Source organism: Cyprinus carpio, chromosome A15 (genome assembly GCF_018340385.1).
Source record: "Cyprinus carpio isolate SPL01 chromosome A15, ASM1834038v1, whole genome shotgun sequence".
Lineage (NCBI taxonomy): Eukaryota > Metazoa > Chordata > Actinopteri > Cypriniformes > Cyprinidae > Cyprinus > Cyprinus carpio.
Genome location: NC_056586.1, coordinates 18,597,822 through 18,611,795, shown reverse-complemented (window position 1 = coordinate 18,611,795; position 13,974 = coordinate 18,597,822). Strand labels below are relative to the sequence as shown.

Sequence of the window (13,974 nt, the reverse complement as noted above, 5' to 3'; positions counted from 1 at the left end):
TAGAGTCCTGAGGAGGTCTTCATGGAGATCCGGAAGCCTCTGGAATGGCATTGTAAACAAATGGACCATTTTGTGGGACTCAACTTTGCCTCTAACTTCAACTTTGCATTAGTGGGGCACTTGCTCAAAGGTAATGATGAAAAGATCAGTTGATCACACTATAGGATATATATTTGCATTCAGAATGTCTATTGGCTGCTTTGTACAAATAAATAATTAAAATAAAAAATCATGGTCAACATGCATTTTATTTTTGTTTATTTTGGCTTAAAACTAATCCGGCCCACTGTTTCTGATGGAGGATGATAATAATAATAATAAAATCGGTTTCAACGTTTATTTATTTTATTTAATTTCATATCATTTTATGTCATAATCTTACTTAAATATTTGACTCAAAACTAATCTGGGCCAATGCTTCAGCTGGATAATAATAATAATAATAATAATAATAATAATAATAAATCAGGTTCAAAATATACATTTTATTTTGTTTTCATTTTATTTCATGTCATAATCTGACTTAAATTTCTGACTCAAAACTTATCTGGGCCAGTGTTTTCAGAGGGTTAATAATAATAATAATAATAAAGTAAACCAATAAATAAAATATCCATGTCACAGCTGATTTATTAATAATAATAATAATAATAATAATTCGCTATTCTAGGTTGACAAATTTATGTATTACTGTTGTATAAACAGACTAATTCATGTATTGAGCGGTTTTAAAGGAGCCATGTGTAATGTCTAGCAAAAAAATCAAGTCATACTCCACATTCCATACCAGATGGGGGCAGTATGCCTCAATAAAGTGAATTGGTCTACTCTAGAGTAACAAACGAGAAACGGCATAGTCTCTATGCTCCGCCCCTACCTTCACAACAACCCTAGAGCCATAGCCGAAGCCTTAAGAGGACGCTTTGCCTCCAGAGGAACGTTGGGTGATGTCAAGTGATTTTGAAACATGACATCTTCAAGCTACTCCCCTTCACCTTTACCAGTGAATATGTTCATATTCGTTTTGTTCATATTACATTTTGAGTTGTATATACACAACAGCATTCTGTCAACATCATTGGTCAACATCAGACAGCTGATGTTGACCAAGCTAGCGCCAACCAACGTAACCAGAGCTGCCAACTCTCAAGCATTCACCTTGAGACACACGCAATTGACTCTTTTCACACGCTTTCAAAAAGTTGACCGCTCTGAATATAGTGAGTGAGTGCGCGCGCAGCCGGGGCGCGCTCTCTCTCTCTCTCTCTCTCTCTCTCTCTCTCTCTCTCTCGCTCGGGTTCATTATCATCGAAGACATTTCAAGCTTCTTAGGTAATGTTACATTTTAGCATCAGCTTGGTAGAGACGGGCTTTGGTAGATAACAGGATCGGATCTGTGGGTAAGTTATAGCTAGCTAATTATCAAACGCAGCTACGGTTAGCCATCGCTAAGATTAGCACGTTTATCGAACAGCCTTTGATACATTTCTATGTTATAACTTCCCGAAAAAATACGAAAACATATAAAACAAACTTCTAGCGAAATACTAACAGCATCTTACTTACCAATCCAAAAGAAATGTTGCAAGTTCGGAGTCGAACCTCATTTCTTTCAAGTCCATCAGTTGTCTCCAGTGATGGAAAGCAGTGCCGATGTTTACTCTGTTTCGGCTCCTTTTCTTATCGGATTTAATTTGTGATTCCGAGCGCGGTTATTTCTCTGTAGCGGGTGGTGGTGGTAGGTGTCTCTTGCCAAGAGCTTCAGCCATCCTTCCACTCTCTTGCCTGAACTGAAATGAAGTAGTGGGCTGTACTTTCCACACGATTGACATCAGGTTCAAGTACGCCCACAAGCCGTGCGAGTTATTCGTGTATTGCAGGTTGGCTGGTGGTTATGTTGCCCGCATACCGCCTCCCATGGCCGAAACTGGTATTACGACACCTGTCGGGCCGTGGCTAGTAATGCTAATGCTAATTAAGGTTGATATCTCTGCAGCACTATAACTTGACATTTTTTTAATGACATCATCGCCCTTATTTCTTCTCATTCTTTTGATGCGTGTAGGTCATTTTTTGGATATTTTTACCTCAATTTTTACACATGGCACCTTTAAAGATTTTCATTTAGACATTTAGTAGATGCTTTTATCCAAAGCGACTTACAAATGTGGAATACCATTGTAATTGTACATTTAAATTTGGAATATTATTATATTGAAATTAAGAGCTCATGTTAGTTTAATTTGTTGATGTTAGTTTGGCTTTTTTTTAAAAATAATAAATAAAGAGATAAAATAGAAAAAGGATAGAGAACGCTAGTAAATAACTGTTCACATTGAACATTTGCTGGTTATCAGTGTGTCTGGTTCCTCATATTTGTCTTTTCTTCTTTTAGGATACAGGCATCCCTCTTCCACCACTGTGGCGAGGACAGTCCGTATCCTTCATACGCTCCTGGGCCTTGTGGGAAAACACCGCAGCTGTGACAAGTTTGAGGTGAACACGCAGAGTGTGGCCTATCTGGCAGGTAAGTTAAAGCCAGCACAACCTTAAAGGGATACTCCACCCCAAAATGAAAATTTTGTCATTATTCACTTACCCCATGTCGTTCCAAACCCGTAAAAGCTTCATTCGTCTTCAGAACACAATTTAAGATGTTTTGGATGAAAACCGGGAGGCCTGTGACTGTCCCATAGACTGCCAAGTAAAATACACTGTTAAGGTCCAGAAAAGTATGAAAGACATCGTCAGAATAGTCCATCTGCCATCAGTGGTTCAACCGTCACGTTATGAAGCAACGAGAATACGTTTTGAACGTGAAGAAAACCAAAATAACGACTTTATTCAACAATTTGTCTCCTCTGTGTCACTCCGCATCACCGTAGCACCATTTTGGAGAACATCCGCTGAATGCAAGCAGCGTACGCTCTTCTGTGTCAGCTGCGACACAAGGATACGTTTTCTATGTGCATTTACACTTTGATTTGAACGAACATAGCGCATCCATGCAGCGAGGCTGACACAGAAGAGCGTACACTGCCTGCATTCAGCTCATATTCTCCAAAATGGCGCTACAGTGAAGCGCAGAGACAGAGGAGACAAATTGATGAATAAAGTTGTTATTTTTGTTTTCTTCGTGTACAAAAAATAATCTCGGCGCTTCATAACATTACGTTAGAACCACTGATGGCAGATGGACTATACTTACGATGCTTTTTATACTTTTATGGACCTTGACAGTGTATTTTACTTTGCAGTCTATGGGACAGTCACAAGCCTCCCGGTTTTCATCCAAAATATCTTAAATTGTGTTCCGACGATAAACGAAGCTTTTACAGGTTTGGAAAAACATGGGGGTAAGTGATTAATGACAAAATTTTCTTTTTGGGGGTGGAGTAAGCCTTTAAGCAAACAGTCACAATCTGTTATAAATCAGATTTGTATTTAGATTGAGACGGAAACATCTAAAGTGTATGTTTGTGTTGCAGCTTTGCTCACAGTATCTGAGGAGGTGAGGAGCCGCTGCAGCCTAAAGCACAGGAAGTCATTGCTGCTCTCAGACGTTACCATGGAGAACTTTCCCATGGATGCGTACTCTGTGTACGACACTGAGTCTGGATGCAGGTGAGATTTTTTCATTAAACAAGTTTAAATTTCCCGTTTTCTTCCATTTCCAACCACACTACTGATTTTTATTTTTTTTTATTACTTTTTTTTTGTTGTTACTTGTTGATTCTCACACTCTTTTATGTGTCAGGCTGCTGCGTGAAAACCAGCCCTGGGCTTCTCCAAAAGTGTCAGAGCGCAGTCTTGCACCTCCGTACTCAGCCATGGGGCAGACCAGCCTTCGCCCACGCAAATCCATGAGTGTAGACATGGGCCAGCCGTCACAGGCCAATGCGAAGAAACTTCTGGGTATAAGCGGTCTGATGACTTCATTCTTTCAAAGTGTTTCTTAAACATGCTGTAGCTTTACTTTAGCCTTATACTTAAGTGGTTTTATTTTTATTCTAGGTACTAGAAAGAGTTTTGATCACCTAATTTCGGACTCAAAAGCCCCGAAGAGACCAGACATGGAGTCAGGCATCACCACGCCTCCAAAGATGAGACGGGTTTCTGAAAATGACTATGAGATAGGTGAGTTTTTCTACACTTATGAATCAAATGTGTTATGCTGCAGGCCAGTACTAATCTATGTGCAATAAAAGAAAATTAGGCATAGAAATGAAAGCGGTTGAATCGCCAACACGGCTTCTTTATTCCAGAAACTCAGCGAATAGCCAACTCCCATTTACGCAAAGTTTCTGTGTCCGAGTCTAATGTCCTCCTGGACGAGAACGTTCTCACAGACCCGAAGATCCAGACGCTGCTCATCACTGTACTGGTGCGTGCTCCACACTACTTTTCTTAGCACTTGCAATTGTGCTTTAAATCCTCTTGCAGGTGGAATTACCTTTGAAACCTCTTAAATTATTGAACGTTTTATGTATTATGTTGCAATTTCTTTGTATAGCACAAAAATGTTAAATAAAAGATGATTAAGTTTCTTTCTCCAACTATGACAGTTTTTATACTGCATGTACCTCTGTATAGCAAAGTATTGTTTTATATTTGCAGGCAACACTGGTGAAATACACTACGGATGAGTTTCATCAGCGGATCCTGTACGAGTATTTGGCGGAGGCCAGTGTGGTGTTCCCCAAGGTCTTTCCAGTAGTGTGAGTGTCTACAACATTACATACCAACACATCACACTGAGTCAGTCAAGATCCATTAGTCTCCCATAGTTTCCCATATTTCATGAGATTCAGGTTTAAATGTTGACCTGAATGGAAAGATTTTGAAATGAGGTGTTAACAATTATTATTTTTTTTTTTTTTTTTTTTTTTGGTAAAATTATCCAAAAGGATTGAATGTTTAAATAGTTAAGGGGTCAGTTCACCCCAAAATGAAATTGTCATCAATAACTCGCACTCATGTCATTCCAAATCCATAAGAGATTTGAAATCCAAAAGATTTGTCCCTCCACTAAAAGTCTGTTCACCCCAAACTCTGATGCTTCAAAAAAAATTAATTTCAAAACATTTGCAAAATGTTTAATCCAAGTCTTCTGAAGAGACACGATAACTTTATATGATGAGCGGATTTAATTTAGGCTTTTATTCACATATAAACATGGATTGGTGAACATTTTTGTATGTAATTGAAGTGTGTTTTTGCATACACCAGTCATGCCCCTGTTTTTAGTCATTCCTGAGATTAATTCTTGATGAAATATAAGGAAAGTGTTGTTATTGTAATGTACAGCGACAGATTCATACTACTCCCTAATCACTAATCATCATAGTGATGCATACTTATGGGTGTATCTGGCCAGAGTAATACAAATAAAGCCACATTTTCAAACGGTAATCCACTAGCAAATAGAGTTCCATGAGGAAATATTTGAAGATTGTGGTGTTTTGTACTACACCCAACCTAACAAGCTTTTCAGATCCACTTAGATAATCTACACTAATACGCTTTTGCAACATGCATGAAAATGATCTTTTGTTTGTTGTTTATTTAGTTTTGGCTCTGTGGTTTGACAGTAATTTTGCCCGTGTCATTTTTATCTATTAAAGCCACAACCTGCTGGACTCCAAGTTAAGCACCGTCCTTTCCATGTGCCAGGACCCCAACCTCCTGAACCCCGTCCACGGCATCATTCAGAATGTGGTCTATCATGAGGAGTCTCCTCCTCAATACCAGCCGTCCTGCTTACAGAGTAAAGCCAATCTCTCCAGTCATTTATTAACAGATTTCTCGGCAGATGCTTTCTTAATTGTCTAAAAAAAAAAAAAAATTTAAAGTGGTGCTGTCAACTTATCATATTAATTTAGTGCTATTATTGCATATAATTAACATTTTTAATCGACTGAGTTACTTCAGCTTCAGATGTCTGACTGATTTCCTTTTTTTTTTTTTTTTTTCTTCTGTTGTCTCTCCATCACTCTCTTGCTCTGTATTCCGTCTCTGCTGTCACCTCTCTCTCTGTCTCACAGGTTTCGGTTTCAATGGCCTTTGGAGGTTTGCCGGGCCCTTCTCTAAGGTATGATTAGCTGCTCTTATAAACACTTGTCATTTTCCAACACAGTGCTGTGAAGAAATTGTGTGCTGCAGTGTCTCTGCAGCTTCCAAGATTTATTGACCAAAACGGCTTCCCCAAACATCTCCCACACTCATCCTGTGTCTCTGCCCTGCTTCTCTCCCACAGTTCTGCTGTGTGTTTTAAATAGGTGTAAAAGACAGGGATGTATTGCTTAGGCATCCCTTGCTGAAGGAACTGTTTTCTTTCTTTCATGGCTCAGCAGTAATGATTTATTTCTTCCTGCCTTGTCAGACTAGTAATTTAGGTTTTTACTTGCCCTGCCAATATTTTCACTGTGATGTGTTACAATATTTAAGATTAATTTAATACAATGTATAAGTTTACTTTTTAAATCACTATTTAATTACCTTTATTTTACTTGTTTTTGAAACACATTTCTTCACAATTTTTTTCTTATCTGTCAGACCAGAATTTTACTTGCCCTGCAAATATTTTATCCGATTTAAATTATTCTATTAATTACTTTTAAATTCTATTTTAATTAAATATTTTTCAAAATATTCAAATTTAATTATATTCTTATTGAATGCATGTTAGAATTGTTTTTTTTTTTGTTTTGTTTTTTTTTTTACTTTTTAGGTTTCTTCACAAATAAAATGTTTTCCCCATAGCTTTGTCAGTCCACTACAACAATTTCTATAATGCATCTCATGTAATAAAAACCTGAAGTTTTGTGGTGGAGCCAGTTAAAATATTGGCATGGCAAGTAAAAAATACTTGATTCACCACAATATGTCAGGTTTCATTATAGAAAATGAATGATCTAAAAAGAAATTATATTATTATTGTTATTATTATATATTTATTATTACTGTTATAATATCTTTTTATATGTGCTGGGGAAAATGGTTTCCATTTAAGTTTTTTTTACTGTTACTGTTTTTAATACAGTATGCATTCATATCTGGAATTATGCAACTTATGACTACATGACACATTTTTGTTGGAACATTTTGTGATGCATTGCAAAAAAAATTGGTTTAGATTTTTTTATGCTTTGCTCTTCATCAACAGCCGCTTGCTGGTGAGCAGTTCATTAGTTAGTGTAATTCAGCATGCTTTTTTGTTTTAAAGACATTTGAAAACATCTCAACATCTTTCTTCCATACATTACATGTTGTCACTATTGCTATTGCTCATACTCAAGGTTAGAATAATAATGACAAAACAGGTGAAAAATATATGTGCCATATCTAGGGACTGGAATATGTTAAATAAAGCTAAATCATTAATAATCGCTCCTGCTTTTATTCTCTCCATCAGCAAACCCAAATTCCAGACTATGCGGAGCTCGTGGTTAAGTTCCTAGATGCTCTGATCGACACTTACCTTCCTGGTATTGAAGAAGAAGGAGGGGAGGAATCACTGTGCACCCCCACCTCTCCGTATCCACCCACGGTTCAGAGCCAGCTCAGCATCACGGCCAACCTCAACCTGTCCAACTCCATGACATCTCTCGCCACCTCACAGCACTCACCAGGTCAGTGCTCACTTCCTGCGTTATACACACACATGTAGACACAGATTAGTTATTAGTCACTCACTTAACTTCACACGTCGCATTTTTCCTGCACTAATCACACTTGCTCACATAAATGTGATTACGTGAGTGATGATAATGCTAACACATATGTCATTGTGAAATACCCTAGCAAGAAAAAATAACACAGTAACAGCTCTGTTTGGAGATGAGCTGCATTTGCGGTTGTTAGTGCTTTTCTGTCTGCTTTCATATCTCAAGACCTCTAAAAGGGTCACCAGTTCAAAGTTTCATGGGATTTGCAAGATGTGCAAGATTTAGACTAGACCTTACAGGGCTTTGACAGTGGTTTTGTGTGCATTGACACCTTTGCTTTGCGTTTGTATCTTCATTAACCTCACTGCATTCTGTCTCCTTTTCATTGGGAATGTGCTGTCGGTTCAGAGGGCCCTATAGTTTATAGACGGTCCCCAACTCTCTCCCATCCACGAACCACAGAGGAGGTGCCACCGAAAACAGCTGGTACAAACCTAAACTATAGAGCAGTGTTGGGCAATTAATGTCCAGTTCTATAGTTTGCGAACTGTGGTAACTTATTTAAGTGCCTATTTCTTGTCTTTATTTAATTTTATTTTTGAGTGGTGGCAGTGTGATGCTATTCAGTTTAAATTGGCCATTAAAAGGCGATGTCGATGTCATAACGGAGATATTTCAATATGCATATATAAGTAACAGATGTCATTAGATTATCCAGAAAGCACTTAAGTGAATGTCTAAATTACATTCCTCCCACTAATTTCTCCTTTGGATATCAGTTAAATCTGCATTTAGAGCTAATGCCAGCTACTGCTTAGCTTCACTGTTCAGCAGAACTCTGCTTTTGTTGGTCATTTAGAGTAAAACGCAGTTAGATATATCTGTAAGCTGCCATTTTTATTTTGATTTCCTGTTTCTTTCATTCATCTGTCCTTCCTGTCCTCTTTTGAGTTGTGAATGTGTCACTCATGTCTCTTTTTTTTCTTTTCTTTTCTTTTCTACTCTCTCTGTGTGAAGCCTGTCTGCCTTGCTCTAAGTCGGCCGTATTCCCACCTCACCTCGTCCTCCCAGGTACTCATCGACTTCCGTTGTGTGGAAATAGCAGTTGTTGCCATTGGCAGAGTGTTTGAATTGTAAATCTGCTGCTGGAGTCGGTAGTAGATGCTACTGTCATATCAAAGCAAGAGGGGCTATTTTAACAGGAAGTGTGAAGAGAGATCACAAGGGCAGCTGAGGACTGAACATTTGTGGTTTTAGAAGCGATGTTAAAGGCTTTTCACGCTTTAAATTGTGAGGCCATTGTAATTTTTAACCCTTTAGTAATGCTGTTACTTACCTCTCTTCATTTGTATTTTTTTTTTTTATTATAATTAATGCATATTTTTAAATTGAAATTAATAGATTTAAATATATATACATTTATATATACACAGGGCTGGGTAGATTACTTATAAATTGTAGTCTGTTACTGATTCCAAATTATATGACATAAAAATATAGTTAGTAACGTAATCTATTACACATTTCAGGTAATATAATCATCAGACTACTGTTTGATTACATTTAGATTACTTTTGACCAGACTTGTTTGTCACTTGTACCGTATTGTTATAAAAATACATAGAGAAAGAAGATATATTCCATTCATTGTTATTAAAAATATGAAGTGCATTAAAAATTACATCAGAGTTTCCAAAACTGAGCTGTGTATAGATTAATGAAAAGCTAATAAATTAAATCATGAGAATGTTAAATTAAAATAAATATTAAAAAAATGGCAACAATCAAAACGATTATATAAAATATTACCTGCATTTCATGTGACCACGTGAATAATATGTAATCATGTAATTAATAAAAAAGTAATTGTTGACTGATTATGAATATTTTAAAATGTAATATAATCTAATTACTAGTACTTATTAATATTACATGTAAACGGTTACTACCCAGCAATGTTTTTACATACATATATTTATTTAAATATTTATATTTTTTATTTTTGTATAAGATTGTATTTATTTTTTATTTTTTGTATGATAAAAATAATACAATTATGCAATTAAATAATATTCTATTTAATTATATATGTGTGTTACTTTTATTTTAGAATTATGCATTTTTATATATTTAATATGTAATATTTTTTTTTTTAATATAGATATGATTAATAATTTATTTTGTTTAGATATATTTATAATTTTAAATGTGTATTATTTTTATATATAAATGTAATTAATAATGCATATATAATGTAGTTAGTATTTATTTATTTTAATTGTTATTTTAATTGTTTTAATTGTTTAATTTGACACATACTAAGGCAGTTTATGATTGGGTGTGTGTGGCTAAAAAACTTTTTATTACAGAACCACATTGTTTATTTGTTGTATATTTTGGCACCACAGTTTAGATTTAGCACCTAGCTAAAGGCATCATAACCTCAAAGTTTAAAGCAGCATTGCCTTACAATTACAAGTGTGATATCTTATAAAAGACATTAACCCAGTGTTAATCAGAGCGTGAAAAGCATTTTATAGTTTTTTTTTTCTGTTTATTATAGTTATGAAATTTGAACATAGGAGAATAGTGATGCTGATATATACCTTCTAATAATTTACACAAGAACAAGGGCACATTTTAAAAGGACACTTATGTCTCTCATCATGAATGTTCACAGGATCCCTGCATGACTCTGTTATAATGTAGTGCACTGAGACACCTACTGTTCAATATGTGTATTTACAGCCAGACTCCATGTCAAAGCATCCGTTTGTGAAACCTTACCAAATGCTTTAGTTAATGTTTGAAACATTTGCTAAATCTAAATTGAGATTAAAACATTATTGGGAAGGTAATTTTTGAATTTCAGGTTTTAAGTAAGAAACATGCATCATTTGCCAGTGGTGTTACATAACATCTCTCTCCTGCAGGCATTGACAAGGAGAACGTTGAGATTTCTCCCACCTCGAGTCTCTCTACCAGTGGGCGAGCACGACACGGGTCAGCCAGCCAGGTACAGAAGCAGCGCAGTGCAGGCAGCTTCAAACGGCCAAGCATCAAAAAGATCGTCTGAGAAGATTTGAAGCATTTATACCTACTATGTGGCCACCGTTCTTCTCCACGAGTCTTTTTTGCTTTCCGTCGTCCAGTTAACAAGGTTCCTGCATTGAAGAACCGCTTAAGTGTTTGTTTTTTAATACCAGTTGAAGCTTGCCACACACTTGCCTAAATGAACTACTTCAGGAGAATGCACTGAAAACTCTCCGTGTTGCACTCAACATCGAAAATGTCTTGGGACTGACCACATTGAAATGCTAAATCTGTCCAGTCGAGGCGTCCACTCTTCGTTTTGCACAAACTTGAGATTAGGTCCTCATCGATGTCTGAAAGAAACACATGAATGAGAAACTGATCTGATCAGCCACTACAGCAAACAGATGACCAACCCTGTGGAGACTCGCAGGATTATTATCCTGCCCTGGCATCCGGCCTTTTTCCATTTAGTCCCGGACCCGCTACGGGATGGACGCGTGGCCTGTCCTGTCCTGATATCCACAGGCTTGAAATCTGGATCGCGATCCAAGATTATCTGTGTACTATACTATTGACGATAATAACGATCACATGTTTTGGGTTCTTATTTTATCCATTGTGTGCCTTTGTCAGGGTTTTCAGCTGTGTATAGTTTGTAAAATAGGCAAGACCTGGCTAAGGAAGGGAAAACAGGTACTAATTATGAAAATGTGTTGCGGCTTTAACATTTACCATATTGTCCATTCGTTGCTACGGTGTAAACCGTACCATGTGACCATCAAATACAGGAATATCATATTGCAGCATCTAAATATTTATTCTGTAAATGGAGATCACATGAAGGTTTGCTTTGCGATCGTTATCATCAGTCATCGAAAAATCGACTCTAGGGGAGCAGCGGATGAGTATGTATCCGTATGTAGTTTTTTTTTTTGTCCCAAAATGCACAAATCAAACACGATAAATTGGCATTATTATTCATGTTTTAGCATTGTCTCACTGTGGTGCAATATGTTTTTTTTTATTTGTTTCATTGAACACTATGTGTGTATACAAGTTGCACATGATTAAAGTGTGTGTTCAGAAAATATCTGTGCACACTTTTCCCTGTTCCCGTCTCACTAACAGCTCACATACGGAACAGGAATCCCAATCCCACCACAAGCTGACATAGTAACATTGCACCAAAGACAAGTTTGCAATATTGTGAGGGGAAACTGTTGTGAACTCCATTTTTGTATATTTTTTTATGTCTGTCTTGTCTATGTTGTATGCCTTATATAATTATTTCTTCCATACAGTTCTCACTAACTTTGTAACCATGTTTTTGGCGTTTAATTTAATTGTTTTCTCAGTCGCTGCCTAACCAGTGAATTGCAAAATTAACCACAATTGTGCCATTTAAGTTTGAATTAACATGCCATTAGCAGTGTATTAAACGTACAATGGCCGTCAAAATTGAAGTGAGCGATTTTAGTGTGCAATATGTTCTCTGCATTACTTTTTTTGTCATTATTACTTCGATCTGCAAATCTACAAGGAGGAAACGGTAGTGTACCTAGTAACAGACTCAAAGTACATGATGTGTTTGCTCTCTTTGAAATGCTTATTAAAGGGAAACTTATATTACTTAAGAAGGGCACCTGCCAAATGTTTGAGGATGGGATATTTATGCATAATTTTAATTTTGTGTTTCTGACAAGATTGCATTGAAATGCGTGAGTACCAGATGTTTCACACTTAAAACTGGGACCAAATCGATGTCATTCTTCCATTTCATTCGTAGATTTATTTTACATTTCCGCTGGTTTTACAACATACTATCCAGCAGATCCAAAAATGCACTTTCATACTGACTTGTGGTCATTTTAGGGCACTAAGTATTTACAGTGAAATATCATCCCAACAGCAGATTTCAGATGACACTGTTTTATGATCAAAAATGAAACTTGAAATCTTTATTCCTGCTCTATATGTCATAATGGCGAGTTTCACATCAGTCCGTCAAATTTACAGTTTTTCATATAAATTGAAAATATGAAGGAACATAGATGACCCAATCGAGTGTTTGAAGTGTACGATTTTTCTTTTTTTCTTTTTTTGCATCTATTACTCTAAATAACCAGAATATAACTCCTTTTTCTTGAATCTCATATGTTGATGCATTGCTACTATCAATCTAGAACTGACCTAATCTGATACGTCAAAACTTTTAAGACAATAATGAAGGCACAGGCTTGACTGCCATGACGGCGAATAGGACACATGACATGCCCCTTAGCCTTTTAAATTGCGTATGTAATTAAACTGTCTTATGTACTCATCGTAAACAGACTGAAAAAGTGGTTTATTTTATATAATTCAATATGTGTTTGTCTGATGCATATGCCACATTTTTAATTGCATTGATCATCTGTAAACAATGTATCTGTCACCTGTAAATATGTTTGTGTAAAATTTGTAGTTGTATATTTGAAGGTGTTGTTATATGTGATATTGTATTACTTGCTTTTTTGTAAAGCGGTTAGTTGCTGTACATGTATAACATGGCAATTTAATTATACCAGTGTTCGTAATAAAAGTTTCCCTCTGTTACCATGCTGTCTAACATGTGGAATCAATTTTTACTATACCGTTTTGTATAGGTTTTATTAAATGAAAAAGAAATGTGTTAAAATAACAAAATGATACCGGTATCATTTATGCATTTATCCAAAGCGACTTACAGTGCATTCAGGCTAAACATTTTTTTTTTTATTAGTATGTGTGTTCCCACAGCCTCTTGCACTACTAATGCAATGCTCTATCACTGAGCCACAGGAAGACATATCAGATGTTTATCATCTCAGAAACCCCCGAACAACCTGTGTGAAAACAAGACGTTTTAGAGTTGTCAATAACTTGACTATAACCACACTTTAAGGGCAATGTAATGAAATCTAGATGATAGGAGATACTTGAAATCTCATCAACTCTAACAACTCCATTTAAAGTGATTACATTTCCACAATCTCTGATTCATCATGGTAAATAAGCCAACAATGGTTAGAGTTTGGTTTTGCAATATTTCTGTTCATCCTGAATATATGGAAGAACAAAAGTACAATGCAACTGCAGCATCTCTGTTAAAAGCAACTTTGTTAACAAAATAAGTAAATCAAATACTAAAATGACACTTTTAAGGTTCAAAATCAACCTTTGGGAGGCCCAAATCTTTGACTTCGGAATCAGTTAAGTATGAATTGTGAATATGTCATTTCACAAGCTAAAT

General features: G+C 36.1%; 1 protein-coding gene across 4 annotated transcripts in view; it reads left to right on the top strand.

Moving 5' to 3' along the window:
- The window catches only part of LOC109094618 (neurofibromin), a 68,909-nt gene extending 57,192 nt beyond the window's left edge, over positions 1-11,717 (top strand). For 2 of the 4 annotated variants that reach the window (XM_042771342.1, XM_042771343.1), the window contains 13 exons: positions 4-130; positions 2,396-2,527; positions 3,489-3,624; positions 3,758-3,924; positions 4,015-4,137; positions 4,266-4,384; positions 4,618-4,718; positions 5,625-5,767; positions 6,045-6,091; positions 7,415-7,631; positions 8,076-8,153; positions 8,685-8,738; positions 10,601-11,717. In XM_042771342.1, the coding sequence (XP_042627276.1) occupies positions 4-130; positions 2,396-2,527; positions 3,489-3,624; positions 3,758-3,924; positions 4,015-4,137; positions 4,266-4,384; positions 4,618-4,718; positions 5,625-5,767; positions 6,045-6,091; positions 7,415-7,631; positions 8,076-8,153; positions 8,685-8,738; positions 10,601-10,743 (1,587 nt within the window). In that variant the 3' untranslated portion in view covers positions 10,744-11,717. The remainder of the gene's footprint in view (positions 1-3; positions 131-2,395; positions 2,528-3,488; positions 3,625-3,757; positions 3,925-4,014; positions 4,138-4,265; positions 4,385-4,617; positions 4,719-5,624; positions 5,768-6,044; positions 6,092-7,414; positions 7,632-8,075; positions 8,154-8,684; positions 8,739-10,600) is intronic. The other 2 variants (XM_042771344.1, XM_042771345.1) reach the window with 2 other exon arrangements.
- The last annotated feature ends 2,257 nt before the right edge of the window (positions 11,718-13,974 follow it).